General features: G+C 52.1%; 1 protein-coding gene across 1 annotated transcript in view; it reads right to left on the reverse strand.

The window, feature by feature from the left end:
• Nucleotides 1-13,720, reverse strand: part of Mad1l1 (mitotic arrest deficient 1 like 1) — a 310,200-nt gene that overhangs the window by 124,092 nt on the left and 172,388 nt on the right. The window contains 1 exon segment of the mRNA NM_001246783.1: nt 8,837-8,977. Within this exon segment, the coding sequence (NP_001233712.1) occupies nt 8,837-8,977 (141 nt within the window).

Below are 13,720 nucleotides of genomic sequence, written 5' to 3' on the forward strand. Positions count from 1 at the left end.
AGGACGAAGACTGACATCCCCTGCACCTGACTGGCCTCAAGGACACACACTGATCTGCTACAAAGCGGTGAGGAAAAAAATAAACAGTGTGACAGCGGAGCGGGCAAAGAGGCAAACAGACATCTCCCAAAAAGGAAACGCACACAGGCGGCAAACACACAGAAAGGTAATTAACATGGTTAGCAATTAGCCAAATGCAAATCAGGACCAACAGCGAAACACCACTCTGCAAAGACAGGGCTGGCAAAACCCAGGAAGTGCTGGGGCGCTGAAGGGAAAGGAATGGGGAATTCAGTGAGTCTCGGTGATGGTGACAGTGACAGTGAAACTGAAGCGACTCAGATGATCTGGTTTCTCCTTTGGGTTTCATGACTGTATAACCTAGCCCACCTATGTTCTCAAAGGACTGAGAAACACATACCTAGGCTGAGGAAATGGCTCAGCGGATAAAGCACTTGCCACATAACTGTGAGAATCTGAGTTCAGATCCCAAACACCTGTGTAAAAGCAAACACAGTATCACGCATCTGTAATCCCAGTGTTCCTACCGTGAGATGAAAGGCAGAGACAGACAGGATACTTCCCTGGAAGAACTTGGGCCAGCTTGCCTAGTGTATACAGTGTGAACAAGAGCCCCTGCCTCCAAAGGGTAGAAGGAAAAGACCAGTGCCCAAGGCTGCCCAATGACCTCAGCATGCATGTGTGCTCATGCTCCCCCCCCTCTCGTGGCCTTGGCCACAGCAGGCTGGTGACAGCCTGCCTTCTATGACCGCCACATCTGAAGACAGAGGAGATGGTGGTCACTGCAGCTCCACCAGCACCCTCCCCCACGCCTGCATCAGAAGAGAACCAGAAAGTTCTCCAGATGACTACTAGAAAACACTCACTCCAGACAGCCACACTTGGTGAGACAGTTAGCCATAGACATGGCTCCCCCAGCAAGGGACTTGTCTCTTGCATCTGCCAAGCATGGCTGGCTAAGGGAACCTTCAGAGCACACGGCCTGGGAGAACAACAGAGTAAGCAATAGCACTGTTTCAGAAAGAGACTGTTGTGAGGATGAGACAGTTCAGTCATCACGTCCACATCCAGAAAGCAGGTCCCTTCTGAGGGTCCCAGGTGGTGTTCACTGGAGGCCACTTTAGTGCCAAAAGGATGGTGATCATCATGATGGTTCTCAGAAGGGACAGAAGGGTAGAGTCCTGTCTGCAGCCTGAGCACAGAGCCTCTGGCAAATGTTGCCTCAGTCACAAAAGGAAGACTGTAGAGATGGTGGCCTGGGCCTCGCCAGAAGATACACCACAAAGCTGAGGACGGAGGATGAGGTATAATGCCCAACAGTGGGGGATGGGCAGCCTTAGGGCTTATGTTGCTGGTGTCTAGACTGAGGAAGTATCTCCTTGTGGTGGCATCACAGTAAGTATCCTACCCTTTGCAGTGACATCAGGGCCCATATGCTCTTGCTTTCTCCTGAGACTTGCAAAGAGGGGCAGACAACCTACATACAGGAAAACAGCAGCAAGGCACCTCAGCCCACCAGCTGTTCCTCATCTGCCCACAGCTGGCCCACACATCTGGGCCAGTGGCTAATGCAGGCAGTTTGCCTATCATTCCTCTGCTCACATGGCACCAGCTACCAACCTTGCCCCAGATACTACTGCTACGAAGGGGGCAACGTCTGGCTGTGAAGCTATGTACAGGGAGGACTGGCTGACAGACTGGTCCAGAGACAGTCCCACAGGACAACAGCAGCCCCTGGTCAGGCTCTAGAGAGGCAGACAATAGCACTGGGATAGCACAGCTGTGGTTAGCCTCAGGTGTGGCCAAGGTGGCAGGTGGGCTAACACATATTTCTTACCACTGTAGCAGCACTGACAGTGTTTGCTGGCCATGGTCCCCAGCCAGGCCTTGGGGACTGCATGTGTTCAGACATAAGCCCTGGACATGTGCCACCTGTGACAGTCCATCCTGCACAGAAGCCTCGGCAGCGCTATTTTTATCCTGAAGTGAGAAGTGGCGGCCTGATGATCTAGCACCCCTGCAGGCACACAGACAGCTTGGGGGGGATACAGGAAAACCTGCAGTGGGTGCAGGTAGGGACAGGCCATCCTAAGTCCTGAAGGGGGCTGATGTTACCATCTGCAACACCATGGTATGGCCTGGCTGGGAGAACCCTGAGAGGAAAAGATCAGCCCCACATGGACCCAAACAGGCAGGGTCCACCCAAGGACAGAGTTAACACTGAAGAGGCCAAGACTCAAGGGCCAAGGCTTTCCCTTGGAGTAGACATGGATGCTGGAGCCTCTCTCTCCCTCCTACAAGGATAGCAGGCAGAACCTTCTACTTCTTGGGGGCTGCAGAGCAACCAGCCCCTGAGTAGACAGACAGTGTGCTCTGGCATTCAAAGCTGCACACTGTGGCATGGGCTATGGGGGTGGGAGCCCTGAGGGCAGGAGTGGGCTCTGCTGGAATGGAGGAGACAAATGGCCCCAGCCTACACCATCACACTCTGTTCAGGCTTAGTGACTCCACAGAGACCACTCACTCCCAAGCAATCCTAGGCACTTAACTAGAAATAGGAGATTCCCAGATTCCAGCCCATACACACTGGATCCAATGCCGACAGAGGGTCCTGGCCTACAAGTGTTCCCACAAACCCTGCAGGAGTGCTGACGAGCTCAGATCTGAGAACTGTGAAGGTGGACAATCAATCTTCTGGCATGCAGCTGGGATCACAAAGGCTGCCTATCATCTATGTGACCTCCACAAAGGCTGATCTTAACATCTGCTCTCAGCTCTTAAGAGTATCTGTCCTTTATCTATGCAATGGGCCCAGCAAGCTGGGACTACAGCTCAGTGTCAGAGTGATTCCCCAGCACACGTAAGGCCCCGGGTTCCTCCTTTTACTTCAACCTCCTGCATCCACTTCTCAGAACTCTTTGGAGCGTCTCCATTGTGCAGTCCTCTCACTGGAAAGAAGCATGCCAGTGCATTTGTGAGGAAGTCTCCATGTAGCTAGCAGCGCTGTAATCTGTTTTAATTAAATACGCTAGAAACACAACTCAGGTGACGCGTAGCATCCAAGTGCCACACACTTGTATTTATGGCTCCATCGACAGAGGACTCATGACATCTGCTTCCAACCTCCGCAGCCGCTTTATTAAATGGAATAAATAAAATCCGGGCAAAATGGCAGCAGCCCCGCCAGAGACAGGCTACTGGGAGTCTCCGGGCTCTACGTTTCTAGTTTGTTTTGCTGAAATAATCTTGCTAGAATCAAAGCATGCCCTGTGCTGGAACTGCTGAAGGACATTAACCCAGGCCAGGGCTGTGCTGAGAGAACTGCAATGGCTGCCCGCCTACCCGTGGCCAGCCCCGGGGCTGGCACATCTGCCCTCCCATGAACAAAACTGGTAACGAACATTCCCAAGCCCTGGCCAAGCATGGATGGCTACACCCAGTGCACAGGAATCCATAGAAGAGCCTGTTGGCAGCAGAGAAAACAGGGGCTTGAGGTGAGCCTGGGTGAAGGACAAGAGGCAGAGAAAAGCTGTTGGATGGAAAAAGAAAACAAAGGGTCTGGGAGATAGCTCAGGAGGAAAGTGCCTGCCTCACACAAATGAAAACCTGAGTTCGGATCCCCAGTACCCATGGAGAATGTCAAATTTGGCAATGTGCACCTGAAATCACAGTGTGGGAAGATGGGGACAGAAAGATCGCATGGGCTCACTGGCCAGCCAGTCTAGCCAAACGTGAGCTCCAGGTCATGGTGAGAGGAAAGCTCCAACGTTGACCTGCTCTCCAAATGCATGAGTACTGGCATGTGCACCCATACATGCACATGGAAATACATGAACACACAACTGACACATAGAAAACAGAAAAGATGAAAAGAAGGGAAGACAGGGAACTAAAGCAGAAAGGAAATAGGTGAAGGGGGAAGAGGCCGAGGAAGAGGGAAGGCAGCACCACACTCCCATGAGGACTCCATAAATCATCATGTGACTAGTGGTACTCTTTCTGTTTCCTTGGAGCCCTCCCTTGGAAACCAAGGGAAGAGCATGCCTGGCCCTTGATGGTGGATGTGCAGTCAGAACCCACACTGGCGTGTTCCCTTGCACACACCTCTCCACCTTCTGACAACTCAGGACTGGACAGCATGGGCAATGTGAGGGCTCACTCTCCATGCCCTACTGCACATCTTCACTGGAAGAAACTACTTACATCATAGACTTGAGCCCTGCTTGCACAGCTGCAAGGCACCAAGGGACCTTTAAGGAAGGAGTTCCACGAAGTTATGTAACTTTTTACTGTGTCAATACAAGCAGCTCAGCTAATAAACTCCTGACAGGACTTTTAAGGCTCTCCAGGCATGAGCCATTTACCAGCTTCTGTTATATGAATTTGGCTGTCCAGTAAAGCAATGGAAAGCTACCCTCCACGGCTGCAGTTCTACCACGTGCAGCAAGACCAGGGACCTTCCCCTTGGCCTGGAAATACAGGGTTGGATCAAGGCTGGGCTGCCCTACAGTGAGCTGAGCACATCTGTCCCAAGGTGATCCCCCCCACGCCCCCCGTCGCCAATCTCTGCCATTCTCCAGGCATTCGGCACCCAGGGTATAGCTATCAGACCTGTACGTACAGTGAGTAAGGTCCTGAGGATGTACCCACCTAGGATATCAACGTGCTCATGGGATGGGGAGAACAAGAGACAGGAAGGTTTGGTTTGGACCACCCTCCACCTCAGACTTCAGTTTCCCCAACTGCAAAAGAGACACTTAACCCTATCCCCAGGAGTCTGAAGAGATCCTAAATAAGACTGTGCAGGCTGCAGGATATGCCTACAAATCAGAGTACTCATGAGTGGCAGGTGATGCATACTACCTTGAATAACAGAGTGGCCTGAGATGGTCAAGTTGTGCCTGCTGGACTTCCCCGCGTCCCCCACCCGGAGTGTGATATAACCAAGCTGTGGCTCCATCGTTATCCTAACCCAGGAGTATGCTTTCATAGTAAGCTCAGGGCTAGAGGTGACAACAGGCCTAGGCCATGGATCTTCAGAATGGATCAGATGCTGGCGATGGCCAGGGTGTGGCTATAAACAGAAAGCTCCATAGCTGCTGTGGGAACAGCTTCCTGACTCACTACAGCCAGTGGGACTTTTCCACCAGTCATCCTCACAAGCCCCAGAAATTCTGACTCAGGGAACAGGGAACACCCTCTCCAGTCTCACCAAGGCCCCAGGAGCACACACCAGCCTCTCCAGAGGCAACTCTCTCACCCGTGCCCCTGCCCCCCCCCATCTGTGGATGTCTTACTGTCTGTGCCTAAGCAAGGCCATTTGCCCATCTCCCTTCTCAATAGATGGGAACTCAAAGAGCACCCAACTATACACAGGACTCCATAGGGCAGGTAACAGAATGGGGAGGAGAAGTGGTTGGGGAAGGAATACCCTCCTAAATTCAAGTTCCAGGGCAGAGCTTGGAAGCAGAAAGCCAAGCCCACCCTCATCTTTCCAGCTCCCTCCATAGCAGACCACCCAGATGTGGTGGTCTAGTCAAGCCTTACCAAGGATGTGCCCAGTTCCCTGTCATCCCCTCCTCCTGGCCATCCTTTGCTGCACCTGCCCTAGCCCCCTCCAGCCAGAGTGACCAGGTCCAGAAAGCAGTGAGCCTGTCTGCTGCCACCTGGTGGAAGCAGAAGGTGCACTGTTCCTTACTCCAGTGATTCCAACCTCCAGGGAGGCTTCCTCCTCTAGAATATGTTAAATCCAGACACTACTCTACCTCCAAAGGGTTGGGGCAGCCACGCCTTCTACTCCTCCAGGGCCCCACTGTATGAGAAAGAAGACTCTAGTTTAGACAGAGAAGCCGGTGACTGACTGGGTACAACTGTCTCTTGGTGACTCCTGTGACGATGAGGCACAAATCTAAACACATGGCCACTCCAGACTGCAACAAACAGTAACATACCCACCAGTTCAAAACACAACTCGAGGAGCCACAGGCTGAGCAGAAAAGCCACCCAGAGCTCTGTTCACTGAATCCTATCTCACCAGAGCCATGATACCAGCACACCTAGGGCCAGAGGAGGAAGGTCACGGAGGACCAGCCTGCTTCAGGAGGCCCATGCACAGGAGGGCTAGCTGTGAAAGGGATCTTGAAGGTGCGTGTGTTGGGGGGACTTCTCAGCCTCCCCCACCTGAACTAACCACATGAACACTCACAGCAACAATGACTGAAAATAGTTAAGAAGACCTTGCTCGACACCAGCTGAGTCCCCAAGCTCTCTATCCACTAGCTCCATCACAGCTCTGGGAGACAGAACAGGACAAAGAACTTGCCATCTTTATATCCTCAGGGACAGAGAAGGGGTGCCTGACACACACACACCCCATGAGCAGGATGATAGCAAGATACTGACTGACAGGAAGCACTCATCTGCTGGAGCAGAATCCCAATAGCACTGGTCACTTGACACGGAACACACAACACTGGCTGTGCCTGAAGTATCGTATTCCTAACAACCTATGTGGAATGCATATGGGCAGCACAGGCGGGACCTCTCAGTGAGAAAATACGAGGGGCGCTGCAAGGTGTCAGGGAGCAGACCCGCAAATCTCTCCTCGTTAGCGTTTCTCATGGAGCTAAATGTGCTGTAATAAAACGGCTATTAACACACTTACATTGATGATGGTACAGCTCGCTGGAGCCTGAGTTAACCTTTCAGATGAGGGTGGAGGGCTGGGATGCAGCAGCTCCCAGCAGACCCAGGGGGTTGCACTCCTTGCTGCTGGCCAACTATGGGTCTTGGGGACAAATGTGCAGCCAGGAGTTTGGGGGTGGAGTGGGGATCAGCATAGAACCCAAGTGGGTCTCTACCATTCATGGGGTTTGGTTCATTCTGCCAGGAGTGTCAGTGAGGGCTGCTCCTCCAGGCAAGGACAACACAGGCCCAGTGTACCTGATGAGAACCTCACAAGTAGAAAGAACATGAAGGCAGCCCGGACCATGGCCTCCTCCCCATGGCCCAGCACAGCCTTGCCATAAGCCATTCCCAGAGCTAAAGCTCAGCAGCTCCCACTCTTGTCACTCAGACCTGCAGCCACCCTCTCAGCTGTGGATTCAAAGGTGCATCCTTAGTGTCCCAGATGTGTTAGAACAATATTGGGAGCTTCTGACTGCGCCTCACAGGAACCCAAAATTCCACATCTCACACCTAAAATGCTACTTCACTTGGTGGTTATCATGAGTTTCCTTTATATATTTATTTGTTTACTTGCTTTTGCAATACTAGAAATTTAATGCAGGGACTCATGAAAGTTAGCAGGTGCTCTACCACTGAGCCACACCCCAGCCCCTCACTGGGGGATTCAAGGCAGGTGCTCTAACACTGAGCCACACCCCAGCCCCTCACTGGGGGATTCTAGGCAGGTGCTCTACACTGAGTCACACCCTAGCCCCTAGCTAAGGTATATCCTCCACTTTCTTTTGACTTAAGACAGATATTAAGTTGCCCAGGTTGGCCTTAAACTCACTCTATAGCATAGGCTGGCATGGAACTTAATGTCCTCCTCAGCTTCCTAAGTAGCTTGGACTGCAGCCTGTGCCACCAGGCCAGCTCACAGTTGCTATTAAATACCCCTCCCCAACAAAGGCTCTCAAGCCCTAGGAAGGGGCCCTGCTCAGTGTGGACTCCAGTGCTCTCTGGGAAGTGTATGTGGTCCCACCAGCACCCTGGTTGTCACTTTGGACAGTTCTTCAGATAGACAACCAGAGCACTGGCTGGGTGAGTGCCCAGCAGCACCTCTCTGTGTGTTTGTGTGACACCAAGGTGAAGGACCAGCCCAACAGGTGTGAGTACCAACACATAAAGAGCTGGTGGGCCACAGCTGTGAAGGCCTTGCCCCAGGAGGCTCTGCAGGTGGGCAGCGCTTCAGGGCAGACTGAGCTTTGTCCACAGGCACTTGGGCTCAGTCCTGAGCCTTCTGAGTATCAGCTTTCTTGTCATTAAAATGTGGGCAATGATAGCCCTGCTTCTAGGGTCACAGCCAGAGTCACGCTCAGAGATACAACTGAAAAGTGGGTGCAGAGCAGGCATGGGCAGCCCCTAGGGGCACAGCTGTGTGGGTGTCCTGACAGGCAGCCCCTAGGGGCACAGCTGTGTGGGTCTCCTGACAGGCAGGAGGCACCTTGTCCTGTATGGTCATTCAGCTTCTCCTGAGTACTGAGAAACCCAAACCCCTTGTTGAAAGGAGAGCATGTGCTTTCCCTCGCATCTGGGATGGTTTTCAGCGAAGCTGCACCGCAGGGAGCACCAGCATTTAGCAGGTAGAAGCCCTGCACTGGCACAGGCCAGTCAAGGAGAGGTCAGATGAGGTTCACACTGGTTCCCAGTGCCTAGCAGCCTACAGGGGCCAAAGAGTTACTCTCTTCTTCAAAAGGGGACATTTTCTCTGCCCTCACTAAAGCAGAATGAGACTTCAGAGGACTCATGTTACTGTAGGAGGTGACAGGGATATACAAGAAGCTACAGACTGCTTGGAGGACAGTGGGCCATCCCCTGCACAGGAACATGCAGCAAGAGGAAGCAGGCTACCATGGGGATCACATGGCTATATGGCACAGATCGTCCTCAACTCAGATGGCAACAACTCAAGCTGGCAGAGGCCTTGCCTCACCCTGAATCCCCTTGACACCCATCTCTGCTGCCTGGGGCTGCCTGGAATACTCTGATCTCCAAGTGCCATATAAGAAATAAAGTAGAGTAGGTACCAAAATAATCCCCATGGCTGCACCCCCAACATGGTCCCCATTCACCCATGGCATCCACCTACCTCCATCTCCGAGCTGTGGGCATGCACCTTCTGAACCATGTCCTCTGCCTCCCACATGCGCTGTGTTAGCTGGGCTGAGTACTCGGCCTGGGTCAGCTCACTGTCGTAGGATCCCAGGATGGCACGCATACCGTCTCGCTCCTGGGGACACAGATGGTCAGGTCAGGTGAGGACAGTGTGTGTGTGAGGTGGCTTGGGGGAATGCAGAGGTGGGAACCTCAGAGTTCCTGTGCATGGTACTCAACAGGCTCAGGACTGTGTGCCCTGCTTCCATCTGCCAGTGCTGCACACCTCCAAAGAGCCTGCAACAGAGACCCAGGCATGCAGAGTTCTAGACTCAGTTTCACTGGGCCAGTGAGCATGGGAGGCAACCCTGTCAACAGAACTCACTCCATCATTGCCAGGGTGGATACCAACTCGATGTGACATCTGACCAGTGACACTCAGAACAAGAGCACAAGACTAGTGAGTGAGCACTCAAAACCCTTGGCTCTGCCCTGATGCACCAAGTGCCCTGAGACACTGGGCTCCAGAAACAGCTGTGGTCTCAGCAAGTACCTCACCACCACAGAGAAGTCACATATACATGAGGCCACCAGCCTGTCCAGCATGTCCAGCACTCCTGCCTTCCTACTCAGCACGGAGTGGGAATGACAGCTGGAGTTGTGGCTAAACCTCCTTGGCTGGCCTTTGCACACTAGAGATCCTAGGGTTGACAGCCTGAACCAGAAAGCTAGCAGTGGAGAGATGCTGTCAAGACTGGGACCCAGGTTCCCTAGAAAACTGAAGAGACCTATCACAGGGGCTTAAGGGGAACACCTTCCATCCGGTCAGCAAGGAAGCCCACAGACATGCAACCTGCCCTGTGTGGAGAGCCAAGCTGCTGTGAGGGCCACATTGTCGGGGAGCCTTGCCTCCCCAGGCTGCTTACTGCATTCTCTCTTTCCCCATGATTCAGGTTCTTAAGTATGGCCCAGGAGGGCCACTGGGCTCCTCTGGACACAGATATAGTTCCTAGGTAGAGGAGGCCCAGCCCCAAAATCTCAGATTCAGGCTGAGAATTACCCCTACCCTAATGTCACCTTCTGAGAGTTCAATGTTGTGCACAAGTGGGGATGACAAACCCTTCCTCCAGAGGGACAGGTGTGCCAGGACCCAGCTTCACCAACCTCTTGTGAAATCGCCTTGGGGAATGTGATGAGGCTCTTCATTCCGCAGGTCTGGGCAAGCCCAGCTCTGTGCTTCTAACTGGAACCTGAGGCATCCCTGCTGATGCGCTTGGTACCTTCTGCTTGAGCTTTGCCCATTCATGCAGTCAGCAATGAGGATGCAGAGGACAGAATAGCTCAGGAAGAATAGCTCCACTCTGCAGTCAGCTAGCTAGTCACCCCAAGTTTCAGATCCTCCCACAGCAAGACAGTGGTCACAAGGGCAGCTATGTAGATCAATACTGCTGTGGACAAAGTGTCCAGTGAGCTGTCCTGCAGACAACTGGTACTCATGAAAACAATAAGATTTTATTACCACTGGCAAATGTTGTCTGAGTATGATGGACAGGACATAGCTCTTATGTACTCCAGCACACCCCCTTCCCAAATCACACACCTGGAAAAGGTCGGAGTGGCCCAGCACAACCTTGTTCTATGTCCCTGGCCAGTGGCTCATTCCCACGTAGCACGCACTGTCTGTCCACACTAGGAGAGGCTCGTGGAGGAAAATGACCTCCATGAACTAGTTTATTCAGACCATATAGGCAATAGGAGCAGCACCAGTGGCCATCAGGGACTTTACCAGGACGCTGAGGCCCTGACTGTATCACCCAGACTCAGTCACCCATAGCACAACACTGCCTACCCTTAAGCCCCTAATGTTTAAGAATATTCTCCCCTTGGCCCATGGGCCTCCAAAGCCTTGTCTGGGCTCTTTTCCTTCCCAGGCTGGGGATACAATTATCACCTCGGCACAAAATTCATAATTAGTGAATGCCAAAAAATTCAATAAGTGAGAAATTAAAGTTTCAAATCCAGCTGGAACTGGTCACAGGTCTGGGGGCGATCTGTTTCCGTGGGAAGGTTTATGAAGTGCCATAACTTTATTGAAATCCTATATCTTCCCATTGACTTTTATCGTCTCGAGCTGGTTACCCAAGTTATCATTAGCAGAGTGTCGATGCCACAAGAGGCCGGGCGGGGGATTTCCTTTCATCAACAAACTGTAATTGTCTCTTTTATTGATCGGTAAATCTCCCTGCTGCCACCTTTCGCTGGGCTTCTCTCCTCCAGTGTCTCCAGGCTGGCGCAGAAAAAAAATAGAACTGGAGAAGTTTGTTGTTTGTGTCTTTTCAAGGAATGGCCATCACAGTGAGGGTGCTGTGTGATGCAACTGGGAAACGGCGCTTTAATGAGCAATGCCACTCTCGCCTCGGCTCCACTTGAGCGGGCACAGGCGATTCATCGCAGCACAAACCGGCGCCTGGGTGGTGCCCACAGAGCCCTAAAGACCTACTCGCCAAGTACCAAACAAAATGGTATTTTCCACTGAGTGCTTCTCCTTGGGTACAGAGCAATCCTGTTTGAAAGCAATCAAATTTGCTCAGCGCGTAATTAATGGCAAGGAGAGAGTGCTAGCAGACAGTCTCACTGAGGACATCATCAGCTGAGGATAGAGGCCTCAAAACCACCTGAGACAATCAGAGGGGATGGCTAGCTTTCTGGGCAGTGCCTCTCTGGGTCAGGAGAGGCAAGTGGCCATCCTAGCCCATGGTGACAAATTGGAGTAAAATACCTGATGGTACCATACAGTGGTAGAGAGGGGCTGGGAAGATGGCTCAGTGGGTAAAGTGTCTGCTGTATGAGCATAAGGACCTGAGTTCAGTTCCTAGAACCCATGTAAAAAGCCAGGTTTACATGATGGGACATGCTTGTTAAATTAGCACTGGTGAGGTGGCAACTTCCAGGGCTGGTTGATCAACCAGACTAGGTCCTGATGACCAACTATGTCTTAAAAAAGCAAGGAGTGAGGGCTGGCAAGATAGCTTAATGGGTAACTACCAAACCTGGAGATCTGAATTTGATTCCTGGGACACACATGGTGGAAAGAGGGAGCTGAGTCCTGCAAGTTGTCCCCTGATCTACAGGGCACGCGCGCGCGCGCGCGCGCATGCGCGCGCGCACACACACACACACACACACAAGCTATATTACATGACCATTTTCAATTCACTGCTAGCTAGAGAGAGCAACAACATAAGTTTAGTGGGTTCATTTCTAGAAGCATGGGTAACCAAGGGCAGCTGTATCACCAAAAAGATCACCTAAGCATGCTGATGCCCCCCAAAGCTACATCCTTAGAGCTCCCAGCACAGCTCGCTGGCAGCTCCACCAAAGAATCTCCTCTTGCCAGCAAATGCTTCCTGCTTATTATATAACCCTGGAGAGGGACTCGAGCCATGTCTCTTGTGAGTTTCATGAGTCACAACCCCAGACTCCACTCCACAACCCACCTGAGCCTCCTCCCTCCCTCTCCACAGGTGAATATCTCAATCTAGTAAGTGCTCCATAAAAAAATCAGTAAAGCATGACAAGGACAGGGCTTCATAGTAGTCTTCTAGAAGAGAAACTGAGGCACACAAGTGCAGTCACTTGTTTCAGGACCCAGGAACTCCATAGCACTGCCTTCTGGAACCTGAGCCTCTTGACAAAGTCCTCCCCCCAGTGACAACATTGAGGATGGACTCAGATAGCCAGGCCAGGTGGGGCCACAGGTGACCATCAAAGGACAAGCAACAACAAACATGGGGTACAGAAATAGGCATCCCTACTCCTGGGCAAACACTGGATGCCCCAAGGGAGCTCTGTGTAACTGTTACTGCGTCGGTGTAACTGTTACTACGCCGTCACTCATTTCACACACCAGTATGTAATCACTAACCTGGCTTTGGCATGGAGTAGGGCCCAAGTAAGCCCATGGAGGTCATAATAGCACAGCCCACCAGGCCTTGGGGCAGAGAATGCAAGAAGAGGCCAGTGGACAGGTAACCATAACAAGTAGGCTATACCTGGTGCATGTAAAGAAGCATATCCCAGCCAGAGGGCAGTGTAGGTAGTTCCCAGAGGGCCTTGCCAGAGAGCAAGACAACACATTAGCTTCTGTTGCTGGGATGGAATACCACACCCGAAAGCAACTTTGGAAGAAAGGATTTGTTTTGGCTTAAGGTTCTAGAGGGAAAGTCCATAAGGGGGGTGGGAGTGGGGGAATCAGGGAATTCACTGATCACATCTTCAAATACCAGAAAGAATACAAACTAGACGTGGGGGCAAAGGTCTGCACTCTCAAAGCCCTCACACACTGCTACACTCCTCAGCAAGCCTCCACCTCAAGTGCCACAACCTTCCCACACAGCACCACCAAGCAGAGACCACGTGTTCAAATACATGAGCTCCTGAGGGGGATTGGGAGGGGGGACAGGAGGGATTTCTCATTCAGACTACTTATTACACAGCCTCCCCCCCCCCCCGCCCCTGATAGCTCTTCATCAGCCTCTAGTACACTGTGGGAAAGGGCTATCAATGTGGAGTAGAGGATCAGCCTGCAGACTGTTGTCCCTTAAAGTGTACATGCCAGGCCAGGATTCGGGCCAAAAACCACAAGGCCAATGCTGGAAGGACATGGGTTTGCTGTGTGCCTCTCTGAGCCCCAAGATACAGGACTATACAATGAAGAGGCAAGGTGCCTGGATAGTCTTAGAAATTCAAATGCAGCCCTCTGCAGGAAGCTCTGGACTCAGGGGCCACACCCTCTAGGTGGCAAGTCAGTCTGGCTGCCTAGGTGTATGCATCACTGCCATCTTCTATCTCTCTTGGTCACAGCTACTTTGTGTCAAAC

Source organism: Cricetulus griseus, chromosome 4 (assembly GCF_003668045.3).
Source record: "Cricetulus griseus strain 17A/GY chromosome 4, alternate assembly CriGri-PICRH-1.0, whole genome shotgun sequence".
In the NCBI taxonomy this organism is placed as follows: Eukaryota; Metazoa; Chordata; class Mammalia; order Rodentia; family Cricetidae; genus Cricetulus; species Cricetulus griseus.